The 15,310-nt window shown below is 31.5% G+C and overlaps 3 protein-coding genes across 8 annotated transcripts in view; 2 read left to right on the plus strand and 1 right to left on the minus strand.

Annotated features, from left to right (window-relative positions):
- The window catches only part of LOC105143732 (uncharacterized), a 49,784-nt gene extending 43,577 nt beyond the window's left edge, over positions 1-6,207 (plus strand). For both annotated transcript variants that reach the window (XM_011052207.2, XM_011052208.2), the window contains 5 exons: positions 187-583; positions 1,472-1,882; positions 3,771-3,972; positions 4,069-4,248; positions 5,107-6,207. In XM_011052207.2, coding sequence (XP_011050509.2) covers positions 187-583; positions 1,472-1,882; positions 3,771-3,972; positions 4,069-4,248; positions 5,107-5,292 — 1,376 coding nt within the window. In that variant the 3' untranslated portion in view covers positions 5,293-6,207. The remainder of the gene's footprint in view (positions 1-186; positions 584-1,471; positions 1,883-3,770; positions 3,973-4,068; positions 4,249-5,106) is intronic.
- Positions 5,725-7,994, minus strand: LOC105143727 (Dynactin subunit 3). 2 transcript variants are annotated; one of them, XM_011052196.2, is made up of 2 exons: positions 7,839-7,994; positions 5,725-6,967 (listed from the first exon to the last, which is right to left on the minus strand). In XM_011052196.2, the coding sequence occupies exon 2, from the start codon at positions 6,957-6,959 to the stop codon at positions 6,390-6,392; it is 570 nt and encodes a 189-aa protein (XP_011050498.1). In that variant the 5' UTR covers positions 6,960-6,967; positions 7,839-7,994; the 3' UTR covers positions 5,725-6,389. The 2 variants fall into 2 exon arrangements, with proteins under 2 accessions (XP_011050498.1, XP_011050499.1); XM_011052197.2 differs by having other exon boundaries at positions 7,790-7,980.
- Positions 7,995-8,099: 105 nt separating this feature from the next.
- On the plus strand, positions 8,100-15,212 carry Eb1 (microtubule-associated protein RP/EB family member 1). 4 transcript variants are annotated; one of them, XM_011052199.2, is made up of 7 exons: positions 8,100-8,248; positions 8,874-9,159; positions 11,455-11,695; positions 12,117-12,164; positions 12,890-12,981; positions 13,318-13,476; positions 13,557-15,212. In XM_011052199.2, exons 2-7 carry the CDS (start codon positions 8,893-8,895, stop codon positions 13,623-13,625), a joined length of 876 nt encoding a protein of 291 aa, XP_011050501.1. In that variant the 5' UTR covers positions 8,100-8,248; positions 8,874-8,892; the 3' UTR covers positions 13,626-15,212. The 4 variants fall into 4 exon arrangements, with proteins under 4 accessions (XP_011050501.1, XP_011050502.1, XP_011050503.1 ...); XM_087412109.1 differs by having other exon boundaries at positions 8,172-8,291; XM_011052200.2 differs by lacking the exons at positions 11,455-11,695; positions 12,117-12,164 and adding an exon at positions 9,558-9,825.
- The last annotated feature ends 98 nt before the right edge of the window (positions 15,213-15,310 follow it).

The following is a 15,310-nucleotide window of genomic DNA, read 5'->3' on the forward strand; positions in this document are numbered from 1 at the left end:
TCAAAAGCTTTTTAATTTTGAATAAAATATTAGTAGAATTTCATTACATACCTATACAAAAAGATTTAATAAATCTTGAGCATATCGCTAATGAATAATAAAATTTAATAATCATAATAATTGAGATATCTCAAATAATAATTCTTATCAGAATCACGACAGAATTATGAAATTTTACGATTGTAGGAAGATGCATTCCGGGATTATGGCGGTGCGATGGTCGGCCCGATTGCGAAGAACATCGGGACGAGTACAATTGCGCGGAAACTTGCGGAAACAATGAGTATCTGTGCCCAACGGAAAAGTGGTGCATCCCACAAGCGTGGCATTGCAACGGAGTTGCCGATTGCGTTAATGGGGAAGACGAAAAGTTATGCGATTGTACCCTAGATCAATTCAAGTGTCAATCCGGTGGTTGCATCCCCCGGAACCAAATCTGCGACGGCATCGAGAATTGTCCAGATTATTCGGACGAATGGAGTTGCCTAATTGCCAATATTACTGCGGATCGAAATCTTACTAACACGGAAACGGATAGCAACACGGCAAGCGAAGCGAATCGCGTGCCATTTTTGAAGATAAGGTATCATGCCAAATAAATATAATAAATTTATTGTTTGTCTTCCTGATTTTTAAATTATGTTTATTAATTCGAAATCGTGAACCAATAACGTACTATTTTATTAAAGAAAGAGAAAAAATAGTTTAATAAAATGTCTCCACAGTTATTGGTGCGTAAAAAAGTTAAATCAATAATTAAAACTTAAAATATTATTCAATATATTGTATAAAAACGTACAAATGTTTCGATCTTAGATTTGGATCCTCTTCAATGTAACAGTCAAAAAAATATAGTAGTAAAAAGGTGAACAGGCTGTAATCTCTTCTCTTGATAGCCTTCCAATGTCGAAAGAGTCAAATAATAGATCTGTTCGTGTTGCATGAAATCTCCAAATATTTTTGCACTTAAAATGATATATACTTGGCCTTTAAAAGAAAGAAAGCGAAGATGCCGAGTGGCAAAAGTGCAAGCAACACGAACAGACCTAATAAAACGACGATCAAAATGAAAAAATAAAGCAAGAAGAGAGATTACGCAAAATGATGTAAAACAAGTAGCACACAGCACCTTATTAACGACGTTATTATAAGACGTTAAAAAAGCACTAAAAAAAGTAGCACAGCAGCACCTGTAAGCGCTTTTATAGCTGTGCTATTTGAAGTATAACAAGAAAAAATAATTATAAATAATCATTTTTAAAAATCCTAATTATTTTATTAGATCGAAATGAATTAATATATGAGTATTAATAAATATAACTGTTTAGGAAAATTATAAAGACGTGTGCTTATATAAATAAAAAAAAAGTTCTTTAAAATATTGGGAAACAATGAATAAATATGCTAAAAATTAATAATAAGTATTCCATACTGTTTTGCAATATAAAAGAAATATAAAATTTCGATCCAGACAATATAACGGCGACTATCAACTAGTCTGCTCGGACGGGTGGAGCGAAGAATTCAGCGATTCCTATTGTCAAGCTTTGGGATTCGCCGGATCTGACGAGACACTCGAATCATTCGCGTGGGATAGAAGCCAGAAAATCCTAAGACTGAAGACAAATCCTAATTATCGCCTGCCGCTAGTCACGAACTTAGAGGAAGTGGGATTCTGCGTCTCAGACAAGGTTATGCAAGTATCATGTCAGGAATTCATTTGTGGTCTCCATTATACGGAAGAATTGACCACAAGATTGACAGATCCTCCTGAGCGATGGTCTAGTACAGCCTTGTTGAAGAAATCGGAAGAAGGGACCGTTTGTACAGCCAGTATAATCGGCCCTATGCATGCTCTAACTAGTTATTCTTGCATCTATAGGTAATTTGATACAGAAATTATACGAATTTATTTATAGAGAGCAGAAACTATAAAAGACTAAAAATGCGTAACGTTTTCTTAAGAGGATTTTAAAGCCGGCTGTATTACCGACTAAATCGTAATTTTTGTTAAACAATTACTTTTTTCTCCTTTTACAGATTCGAAAATTCTTTTCTAGGATTAAAGTATACGCATTAATACATGTCGGTGAATTAGAGTTTATGCCGCGGACAAAAAAATTTTTCTTAAGATTTCGAAGATTTCAATTTTTTGTCATTTTCGGCATAAATTCCACCTCGTAGTACTAATTCGTATACTTCAATAAAAGAATTTTCGAGTCTATAAAAGAGGAAAAAATTAAATAATTACTTAAAAATTATGGAACAATTTAGTTTACCGATTTAATGTACCGATTTAGTCGATAGAAGATTGAAGCCTGAAATTTAACCAATGTGAAGACAAAGGAATTTTAGCTCCTATTGTTTTAATTGGTCATAAATTTCAATCTTTTAGTCTTCAATTTCAATTTTTAATGCGTGTATAGGTATATCTGATTCCGGTCTTAAGGGAATCCTAAAGCCATTTGTATTACCGATTAAATCATAATCTTTGTATAACAATTACTTTTTTCTTCTTTTACAGATTCGAAAATCCTTTTCCAGAATTAAAGTATACGTATTAATATATGTCTGTGAAGTGGAGTTTATGCCGACAAAAATTTTTTCTTAAAAGAACCCTAATCCTATATCCTAATCCTATATGAAATTGGGTTCCGGTGAAATCAAATGGTTTTCTCATATGTTATCTGTTAAACACTAAACAAAACATATAAGTCTTAGCGCAAAAAAATTAACGATTTTCGTGTTCGATTCACCTACAGTCACTGACATCATAAAACACTCAATAACTTCTAAACGGCTGACCTAAAATGGATAAAATTATAGTATTTTGAAAAGATCTCAACAAGAACTATAAGAAAATGAAAGAAAAAGTGGGGAGTCTCACTTAAAAAATTCAAGTTGACTTTGCCCCACCTTGGCGACGCCACCCTAAGTCAAAACTGATGAAACTAGTGGCTAGTTCTTTTTAAACTCTACAACTTTTATCTAAAACATTTTTTTATAAAACTTATAGTTTTCCAGATATTTTACCGTCTCGAAATATTTCCTTATATGATGTATGATTATATTATGTATGATGTTACATATAATTATATCCCACATATAATTACATACTATCATATATAATGTCCAAGATATGTACACATGTATAAAACGATATTTTATTACTGAACCGGGACTCAATTTCATATAAGATTAGAGCGGGAGTCCTTTCAATTTCGAAATTTTTTGTCGTTCTCGGCATAAATTTTACACAGATACGTATTAATACGTATCTTTAATCCTGGAAAAGGATTTCAAATCTGTAAAAGAGGAAAAAATAATTGTTAAGTAAAAAAGTAATTGTTGAGGAAAAAAATAATTGTTAGTATTTTATAAACCGAAAATATATATATATAATTATAAGATCCCTAGCGAGAAAATTTTTACGAAAAACTGCATAGATTGAGATAAGATCTTAGTTAAAAATTCATAATTAGTTTTTTATAGATATTTATGAGAGCTATAATGAGAGTGGCGTTGTTTGAAAACGAAGTATTTCTGAGTTTTTCAAATAAATGACGCTACTCTACGTCCCACTATCTATAAAAATAAACTACGAATTTCTTGTCTCAATCCATGCAGTTTTTCGTAAACATTTTTTCACCAAGGATCTTATAATTTTATTTCGATTTATAAAATAGAATATTTTATTTTTACATAATATTTATATTTTTACATAACACATTATTGTTAATATACATAATTTTTTACACTTGATCTAATAGACACAAGGAAAAGAGTGGATGGCAGCTTTTCACCAATGGAAATATGTTAAAAGGAAACGCCGTTAAAAATATCATCCCCTATCCTCGAGTGAAATATAATCAGTTCCTGTACAATAACGACATCGCTCTAATTGAATTAGGAGAGCCATTGGTATTTTCCAGAAACATTAGCGCCATATGTCTTCCCAGACAGCCTATCCAGGTATACTTTCAATTAAATTTTCTGATAAGGCTATGTGTAATTAATTATTGTTTAATTAACACATTCCTGATCTCTATATATGTGATGATTTTTCAGCCGGAGCAAATTTGCGTAACAGTAGGATGGACATTCCCTAAAAACGGGGAAATGAATTTACAACAATATCTCAAATTCATGCCTCTTCCGTTGAATAATTCCGATAAGTGTAACGCCACGAGCCATTATGCAGGATTCATCACAAAGCACGATATATGCATGGATAAAAATCCTTGTTACGTAAGTTTGACAAAAAATTCAATTTTTACATTTTTATAATTATTTTTAAAAAATAATAAAATTTTTAAGAAACTTCTGCGAATATACTCATCTCTTTAAGTAGGTTTTAAGAACATAAAACACATATATTAATATTTAAGCTTTAAACAAATTACGTGAAAGTTGTTCATAACATTCTATTTTATTGAGCAACACATTTTTATAAATTATTTATTTTATTTGATATTAGTTTTATTGTTATAAACAAAAATTTTAAAAATAATAACAAAAATCTAAATTTTTTAATATAAATATTTTAAGTACTAAAAATGACTTATATAAAGTTTCATTGAGTATCAATTAGTTTTTACAACAAATAAATATTTTGTTTATTTACTGAATAATTAATGTCTGCATCTCAATGTAATTTTACATAAATATTTTCGAATTCATAAAGTGCTTATATTTAAAAAATGAGATTTTTATTATTTTCATTATTTTATAATACATTTTTATATATTTCTATTAGAGTTTAACAGATTTTAAAAATATCTTTTTATTGAAGTAACTTTTGATCCAGATGGTCATAATTGTCTCTAATTTTTTATATTACTTTTAAATACAATTTAGACTAATCTGTAATTTTTTCAAGTAATTCTTAACATATTGCCTTATCTCCTCAAATAATCGTATTCAATTAATTCATTGTAATTATAAAATATGCATCATTGTATCACGTAAATCATAAATATACAAAAACTTTAACTTAAAAAATTAATTGAAAAATATATGCAATATTAACAAATTATTAAAAACGTAATTTTAATAAGTTGAGAAATTATAATTACATATTAATGGTAAATCAATTTGTATTTTTAGAATGACAAAGGAACGCCACTAATGTGTGCCAGTGAATCGCAGGGTGCTCCGGGAAGATGGGAAATCCAGGGATTACTAAGTCATCGTAGAGAATGCTTGGGAAGTCATCCAGCAATTTACTCAAGCTTGGAACCAGCGCTTCCGTGGTTGCGCGAAACAGTGCCAGCTTTGCAGACGCAGAGCTAAATCATTGTCATAACAATTTATCGAAAATAAAGAAGCCGGTACTTCATGTTAGACAAGAGAATCACATAGTTTTAATAAGAAAAAGATCGTGATTCTATATATACATAAAACTACAGAAGAAAAATTCAAATAGATCTCCCTAATTTTCTTTGTGCTTAAAAAAGTCCATATTCATTTACATTCGCGTCTTCTCTTTTTCCAATTTTAATGTTCCTATTGATAGCACGAAAGGTATTTTAATAATTCTCAAACATCGCAACAGCGATGAGTTATCATGAGAAAAACTTAAGGGCCTTTATTATTATACGAGGGATCGCAGGGAGAGTGAAAAACTCTAGAGAATTATGAAAATCTTACTTGTAATAAAAATCAAAGACAAAATTATACCGACTTATAATTAAGGAATCATTATGTAAATATTGTATAAAGTAATTGTTTATTATGGATAATGTGGTATAAGAATTTATTAGTTTTACGGGTCTCTTAAAGACACTTTCTACATTCTTGTATTCAAAATTACTACTTATTACTATTTACATAAAATTATTGTTCCACTTGAATTAAAAAATAATTTTTGTGATATATTTTGGATATTTTCAGTACATTTTATATACACAATTGATAAGATATACCTATCTAATTATTTAATACGAGAGACCGATATATATGCATGTCCGATTACATACGAATCAATAGTTTGTCTCAGAGATCCTAAATAAGGATTTCTGAAATGAACAATGGATACGATTAAGCAATAGATAGGATAAATGTATATAATATATAACTATTTTTTAATAAAATGCATTGTTATAGAAATTAAACAACAAAGTATGTTTACACATATACGTAGTCATTGATGAATGCGTATTTTTATATATTTCGAGTAAAAATGGTAAATAAATGTATTTTAAACAATTCTGATATTTTCTTTCATCACTGACTAATCGCTTTTAAAATCCTTCTGTATAATAAATAAGTTAAAAGATAAATGATAAAAATGATTTTGTATTATAAAAAAATCAAAGCAACAATATTAACTTGTATTAATTAAAACATATAAATTAATCGATATTTAAATAAACCAAACAATTATCTCGTTAATCATCTGTCTGTTTCTTCGACTTAGCTGCTACTTCTGCAGCTATAACTGTATTATCTAAAATAATTAATGATTCTGATATACTATTTATAACTGCATTATATTTAGACAGCAGATCATGTACATGAGCATCCAACTCTTTGGAATCTTCGTAAGCTTCGAGATATGACAGTGACAGTTTGTTAAGTGTATTATTTAATTCGGGTGCATCTTTGATACGTTCTGATTCTAATACAGGCATGAGTTCCTGTACTTTGTTTAACAGCTTGTGGTTCTCTATAATCTCTGGCTCCATTGTCAACAACAGCTGTGCTTTAGCACTGGTGGGTATATCAACATCTTCACAAGTAGGCTCCAAGTAGCCATTTAATTCTGGCAAACGTTTGATAAGCGCATTTGGTTTTTCTCTTCCTGATAATGCTGAGCTGATTAATGAATTGACGTCTGTGAGTCGATCGATAATAGCGTTTGGCGGTGCAGGATCATCGATATTCATCATCTTACCAAGTCCATATACTTGTTTCTCTAAATTAGCAATTCTCTCTTCTAGCAACTTGACAGACGACATCTCAAGAACTGAAATACAAAAGCATGAACCCTTGTACAAACCGCCATTAAAGATTAATCTATAATTAGAGTTTTTTGCTTCCTATTTCTTGCTTATCATTTCTTAGTCTTATCTAAGTATACAATGTACTTTTTCTTGTTTCTTGCCTTTTACTTCTTGCTTTTTTTTTCCTTTTACACTTCAATTTGTTTTCTTGTTACATTTCTTGTCTCTTCAAAAATTCGTCAACTTTTATGTTTATCTCATGCAACAGAAAATGAAGAAATAGTATAATAAATAAAAAAACAAAAAATAAAAGGTAGTAAAAAGTAAGAGAAAGATTAAATATTGTAGATTAGACTTTTATACCTTGCCTCTTATTCTATTTTTTTTTGTTTTTTGTTGCTTGAGATAAAAGTTGACGAACTTTTAAGAAGAACTTTAAGGAAGAGATAAGAAACATATGATAATCTGAATAAAATAATCACAAAGAAGGAAAAAAAGCAAGAAACAGAAAGCAAAGAGCATATTATAGATTAAATGCTTCAAAATATAAATAGGCAGATGAGTCAGTAGATGTATATAAGAGTCAATTATTCTGATCTTTATTATCCTTAAAATTTATCTCTGTTATTTATGCAATTAATTAAATAGCACTCCTTGTTAATCAATTAAATTTCTTTAAAAAAAACTAAATTGCACTAATGTGATCGTTCACTGATAGCATATATTTACACAATTTCAGTGTACAGAATAGAATCTTCCTCGGAGAGGACGTTTTGGAATGTAACCTTAGCTATATTTTTAATAAACGGTCTCAAACAGCAGAGAACACAAAAGATTTAACTTACGGAAAATTCCCGTAAATTACACCATATTGTCGATAACTGAACCACTTACTTGTCGGCAAAAATCCAAGTAAACAGAGCCAAAGTAAATTTGACAGAAGTCGACAAGGGTTAGAGGTTATTCTTATGCGTGGGTGGGGAAACTACTACATCATAGGGAAAAATATTGGAAAGGGTATTGATAAGTCACTAGTCGGAGAAACAGGGCTTTCTGGTGATATCGCCGCTTTTCCCAGTTGCTTTCCGAACTTTCTCTCTGCTCCGAGCTGCTTCGGAAGGCTCCGGGAGTTGGCTATCTATTTTCTCAGGTGATCCGTGCCGCCACGCTAGCCAATCGCGCTCGAAGAAACCGTTACGAGTTTCCGTTGTGTATGCGTGTTTGAACGATCTAGTGCACATTTGTCATCTGCGTGCCGTGAACCACTCCCGTGTGCGGTGTTACCCGTGTTTTCGCGATCCTCGGTAAGTTGTGCATGGAATTCAGGGCGGACTGCGCCCTTGCGAGGTACGCGACCGAAGGAGATGGATTAACGAGCAGGCGACGGCGATGGCAGGTCGCACGAGGTCACCCAAGCGGCGGTCGCATGCATCGAAGTCGCAAGAATAAAGAATGCCGAATATGTCGACCGCGACAATTTCGTAGCAAAAAAAGCGAATGGAATGCCGTCCGTCTCGGGATCTCCTAGAGTTCGGTCGTCGCTCGTATTATTCGAGATCCCGTCCGTTGACTTTATTTATATCGAACGCGCCGAATTGCAATGCAATCGCGATTTTAACATTCCTCTTTTCTTTAGGGATTGATAATAATCGTGATAACCTGTTCCTACGTTAATTTCTACGCAGTATAGATTAACTTTAATCTCGGTTTAACTTACTTTTTATCTTCTTTTAGTCTTAAGAAACAGGAAAAGATAAGAAAATTAGTGAAACCGAGATTAAAGTTAATCTACATTGGTAAAAATGCACATCAGTCCAGTTAAGGCCGATTATGACTCGTTGCTATGCTAGTGTCTTGTTATTGCATCATTTGATATTGTTAAAATATGCTAATATTTCAACACCTAATCTATTGTTCTATGCCTTCCAGTTAAAGCAAACTGAGCAACATGGCTGTTAACGTGTACGCTACAAACATGACATCGGACAATCTTAGTCGCCACGACATGCTGGCATGGGTGAATGACTGTCTGCAATCTTCGTTTACCAAGATCGAAGAGCTCTGCACTGGAGCAGTCTATTGTCAGTTCATGGACATGCTTTTCCCAGGCAGTGTACCTTTGAAAAGGGTCAAGTTCAAGACCAATCTGGAGCATGAGTATATACAGAATTTCAAAATTCTCCAAGGTGGCTTCAAAAAGATGAATGTGGATAAGGTAAGGAACTTCTGCTTTCTCTTTCCACTAGCTCTGACAAAATTGCTTTAAAAATAGTAAATAGGTCTGTTCGCGTTGCTTGATCTTTATGTACTTAGCGTCTTCGCTTTTTCTCTCTTCAACATCATTTAACATATATTTATTTCATTTTGAATACAAAAATTTTGGGGGATTTTAAGCAATGCAAACAGACCTGATATATAACAAGAGACTTATCCAAAAATGATTAAAATCCATAAAGATGATTTTAGACAAATATATAAAAGGTAAGCCGTTGTGATAAACGCCGCGATATAAACTGCGATGTTACTTGAAGATCGCATTGCCTCGCATGTAATAGCATAACTTTGTGCGAGGCTGGATGAAATCATAATGATACGACCATGGAAATGGTTCAGGTAATACCAGTGGACAAGCTGATAAAAGGGCGCTTTCAAGATAACTTTGAGTTTCTACAGTGGTTCAAAAAGTTTTTTGACGCAAATTACGACGGACGTGAATATGACGCTTACGACGCGCGCGGCTGCATACCGCTAGGTTCTGGCGTGGACGGAACGCACACTTTATCGAATCCCCAGTTGGTACCTTTGCCACCACAATCGAAACAGCCGCAAATGCAACAAAGACATATACAGCAACGTAACATCGTCCCGCGGCAGCAACAGGGTATTGTTGCAGTCTCAATTTTACATGGCCGCTTCTTGCATGTTGTTGTATGTTTAGATAATGATATTTTTGCAAGAGCGATACTACACGTGTACAGGCACATGCACATGCAATTTATAGTGCATTATATCTCAATTTATTTGGGCCACATTATTTTAAATCTGTGTGCATAAACATATTACAAGCTGTTTTTACAATGTTACATGCAAACACGCACACTTCACGTTACATGCACTCTTTAGTTTTATATGTCATTCAGATTTGAAAATCTAATGCAGAAATCTAATCTATAGAAGATGTATAGAAATATGTTGCGTATATTTTAATTTATATGTAAATTATTGATACATAGCGTTGAAATAATTTTTTTCCTATATACAGGCTGATTTTAACATATTTCGTCACCCATCATGAGCAGGTAGAGTGAATCGAACTGAAAAGTCATCTACCATTTTGCATTTTGCGCAATAGTTAACGAGATATTAATTATTAAAAATTGCCAAATATTGGTCTTGAATAATTTTTTGCTCAAGTACTATTAACTTTATAGAAAAACTGCAAGAGACAAAAATTATTTATTTTCTTCTCATAGAAATCTAAAAATTTTTTCAGAATTTTTTATCAACTTTTTAGTACTGCATTTTCTTATTTTTGCCAACATAAGAAAATATGATATTAAAAAATTCTGAAAAAATTCTCAGAACTTTATGAGAAGAAAATAAATGATTTTTGTTCTTCTTGCAGCTTTTCTATAAAGTTGATAGTATTTGAGTAAAAAATTATTCAAAACTAATATTTGGCAATTTTTAGTAATTAATATCTTGTTAACTATTGCAAAAATTGCAAAATGGTAGAGGACTTTTCGACTCAGTTTGATTCACTCTACCTGCTCATGATGGGTGACGAAATATATTTCGAACCGAGTCGAAAAGTCCTCTACCATTTTGCAATTTTTGCAATAGTTAACAAGATAAAGATATTAATTACTAATATATATATATATATATACATATCTTTATCTTGTTAACTATTGCAAAATGGTATATAACATACATACATACATACACACACATACATACATACATACACACACATACATACATACATACATACAAGGTGAATTTTAATCGTTATACCAACGTTTTATCATGGGAGAATACTTTCTGTTTCCAGTTGCAGTTGGTAATTTATCTCCCATGATAAAATGTTGGTATAGTTATTATGATTCACCATGTATTATTATGGCTAGTATTCATACTCCATTTATCACAAGACCGTCTTAAGTAATGTCTTAAGACACTAATACGGCCTCTGATTGGTTCATGATATCTGGAGACTGTACTTAAGACAGTCTTTAATATAAGAATCGATTATAAGTACTAGCTTATGTATAATATATAGATACATAGATGTATACATAGATTAGACTGTTTCATTTTATCCTGATTTTGTACAGAGCGATAAGAAGAGTTCCAGGAGTGTTTATTTTAAATAATGTCGTAAGGGAATTATTTTCTAATATTAAAATCGATTGATTTTAATATAGAACCGTGTTTATTAGAGATTCGTGTATATTTAATTTTGTTTTATTTTCTTTTGTTGCACACGTCTTCCACTCCTCCTTTGCAGATTGTGCCAATTGATAGGCTGGTGAAAGGCAGGTTCCAAGACAACTTTGAGTTTTTGCAATGGTTCAAGAAATTCTTTGATGCAAACTACTCGGGAGCAGAGCCGTATGATGCGCTTGCTATGCGAGGAGGAGAGCCTATGGGTAGTGGCGGAAATAATGCACCTCGTGGTGGTTCTAACGCGAAACGTACTTCTCCACGTGACACAATAAGTTCGACTAAACCGGCTCCTCGTACTACTGGTACATCATTTAATAACTTTACTCTTTGATGCAAAAAAATTTGAATTTTAACATCATTAAAAAGAATGGAATCTTATAATATGAAGAGAGAATAGGTTTTTTTTATAAATACAATTTGAAACTTGTACGTTAACACAGATTTTGTACTAATCAATAATTGATATTGACTTGATTGCTTGATTAGCCTTTGATACATGAAAATCGGATTGACCTTATATAGCAGGCAAGGTAAATATTACAGAATAAATACAAAGTCTGTAAGGGGATTAAACGATCTCACAAATCTATCTTGTAATCTTATAATAAGGGATTCGTGATATCAATTGACATACTTCTCCTTGTTAAATATTTCAACAGGAGTTTCAATTATGGATTATTATATAATATCCCCTCAATAACTTGAAATAAAATTTGCCTTTAGGTGAGGGACATCCATCTACCATGCGTGCAGATAGTACAAACTCTTTAGGTGAAATTTAATATCTCTTTTTGTTTTTACTCTCGTTACTTGTATTTTGCTTCTCTAGCTCCGTACATGTTTTAATACTGAGGTATATGAGGAAAGTATAGAGTAAATTATGTGTGTGTAGTTTTTGTATTCATTGATTAAAATATTTGAATGAGTTTTAATTAATATTGATTATTGCAATTTATGAAAAAAATGATTATTAAGACACAGGAAAATTTGAAAAGTGACACATAACTAAGAATGAGATGTATAATCACAATATATTGTTTCCTCACTTTGATACAAGTACTATAATTTCCACTAATTTATGATAATCGTCTATATCATTACTACTCTATAATGATTGTCACTATCAAATTTACACTATATTATTATACAAGTTAATAAGAGTGAATCACATTTCTTAGTACTTGCCTTGCAATTTTCTTTTATTATAAATAAGATATAAAGATTTTATTTCTATATACGTATATATATATTTCTGTAAAATTTATTTATTTATTATGATTGTAAAATACACATCGTGCATGATTTTGAACTGTATTTCTGCATGCCTTGTTTTGCTTGCACAAAAAGCATGTATATTTTTATATATTTAAGTAGCTTTCTTAATTTTTAAATAAATCACAAAAAAATATTCTAATTTATGTTACAGAAGTATAAATACTTACTTATGATTTTAAGAGATACTATTTTGAAGTAATATATTTTTATTCTTTATCTAGTAAATAAAGTTCAACAGCCGTACCGTGCGCCTCCCAAAAACACAGTTGGCAATCGTGGCGATAACGGAAAAATTGAGGAACTTAGTGCGCAGGTATCATATAACATAATATTTTTTTCAATAGATTTAAATATTTTTTATGTATCTTTCAACAAAAATTAATGAAATATCTTACTAAAAATTAAATGTCTATAACGGTCAAAGTTAGATCTTTAATGTTTAAATAATTCAATGTGAATGTATATTTATTACATATGTATATATATATATATATGCATGCATATATATATATAATATATAAAATTCACATTGAATTATTTAAGCATTAAAGATCCAGTTTCGACCGTTGTAAGCATTTGATTTTTAATATTGATTGTGTTCTCACATATGCAGTCTAAACTAAAGATTCTTAATATTGAAATATTTTAGTTGGTTGAACTTAAAATGTCAGTCGAAGGTCTGGAAAAGGAGAGAGATTTCTATTTTGGAAAATTACGTGACATAGAAGTCATGTGCCAAGACTGTGACAACGGCGGCGATCCTCCACCTATTGTACAGAAAATTTTAGAAGTCCTTTATGCAACAGAGGTAATTTACATTTATAATAATTCTGCAATTCTAAAAATTCCCTTGAATAAATGCTTTAATTTCTATTCGTCTTTTTTCAGGATGGTTTTGCACCACCTGAGGAATTGGAAGGTGACGGACTTGCGCCTGACGACGAGGAGGAATATTAACCTTTTTTATTTACGGATGTAATCGAAATGAACAACAGCAAATTATCCAAGTGCGTTTCAGTTTATCATGTCTGTGAGCCAGTATCATTACCCCTTGCATAATTATTACATAAGCTATTTTACATGAGCAAATTCAACCGTTTTTGCGCGGATTGTGCATACATTTTGTTAATAAAGTTCACTGAAATCATTAAGATTCGCACAACATTAGAATAGATTTAAGTTGAGTAGTGCACTTGAATAACTTGTTCTTTATTGGCCGTTACTAAAAGAGGGAAAGAAATGGAGAAAATTAGAAAAAAAAATCAACTAGTAATCTCTATCACAAATTATTGCAATTCCTTATAGCGTTAAAATGGTAGAGTTCCGAAGATCAATGGCTCTTGAATTGCCTCAAAAATTTATGTGGATACCGATGCCTATTAATGTTATCTGCATCCGTACTGTTACGTAGCGACTTACGTTAACTACACATTTTTTTAATGCGTGAGTGTTTTGTTTGTAATTGTATTAAGTTTGATCGATAATGAATCACGAAGCCCCCGTCAATAATTTTGTCTTTTGAAATCTATTTATAGTCATCTAAAATATTAGATCTATTGAGGAGTTCAAACAAAAACTGCTCAATTTGTTCCATTCATTTTCTATGTGCAATATGGCTGATGCATTCAATAGTTTCATGTGAAACACTAGATTTTCATCGTCAGCAAAATAATTTGGATATACATAATATTAATAATTAAAAATTCAATTCCGCTTTGATATTCTATCTGCGTCTTACCAACATAGAAACTACTGCATAACATATTTGTAAAAACATAAACATCACGCGTATGTAGTCCAGATATTTTGATTTCAATAAATTAAACAGTGTGCGCTTCGTGAAGGTTGCGAGACAAAATGGTACGCTTATGCGATTACTGACTTACAAAGATATGAGAAACTTAAAGTTAGAACTGATATTGAAAGATTCATCTATTAATGTTTATCCCGTACAAATCGATTTTAAAAAAGAACCGATCATGTTTGCATCTCCATGACAGTCTCTCGAGATATAAGAATGGCCTTAAAACGCGGTGAATTTGAGATTCCGGTATAATACTCAGAATCGCACGAATAAACGCGAAATGTTTTTTTTTTTTTTTTTTTATATATAATTATATCGTACAGGCACTGTCAATTATGACACTGCTATATCTCATTTTCGTAAAAAAAAAAGAGTTTGTAAAATCTATACGTTCCGAGAGCAGAGGAATGAGAGGGACAACGAGCGAAAGAGTTACGGCATGTAGACGTTTTGCGAACGCTTACGTGTTTTTGACATGTGTGTGTGCTTTCAATATTATATCGTTTCGAGATCAACATTGATTGTAGATGCGTCATAATCGAATTAATTTAAGCGAGAAGCGTCGATTATCGTGACATAATTGTCTAGAATGTAATTTGCATTACGTGCTACGTAATCTTTACTAAGTTCCAGCAAAGAAGAATACAATTTAGCTTGCGCTCTAGCTGTTCATCATTCTGCATATGTGCTTCAAAATTTAAAATTTTAATGCCGATATAATAAACGTTTAATAAAATCGACTCGATTGTTTTCGAATCCTCGAATGTATTCGAATATTTCGATATATTTGATACTCAGTGAAATATGCAATTGTAATTTTTTAATTGAAATTCGCGAG

Source organism: Acromyrmex echinatior, chromosome 12 (genome assembly GCF_024713525.1).
Source record: "Acromyrmex echinatior isolate Ae372 chromosome 12, ASM2471352v2, whole genome shotgun sequence".
Taxonomy (NCBI): domain Eukaryota; kingdom Metazoa; phylum Arthropoda; class Insecta; order Hymenoptera; family Formicidae; genus Acromyrmex; species Acromyrmex echinatior.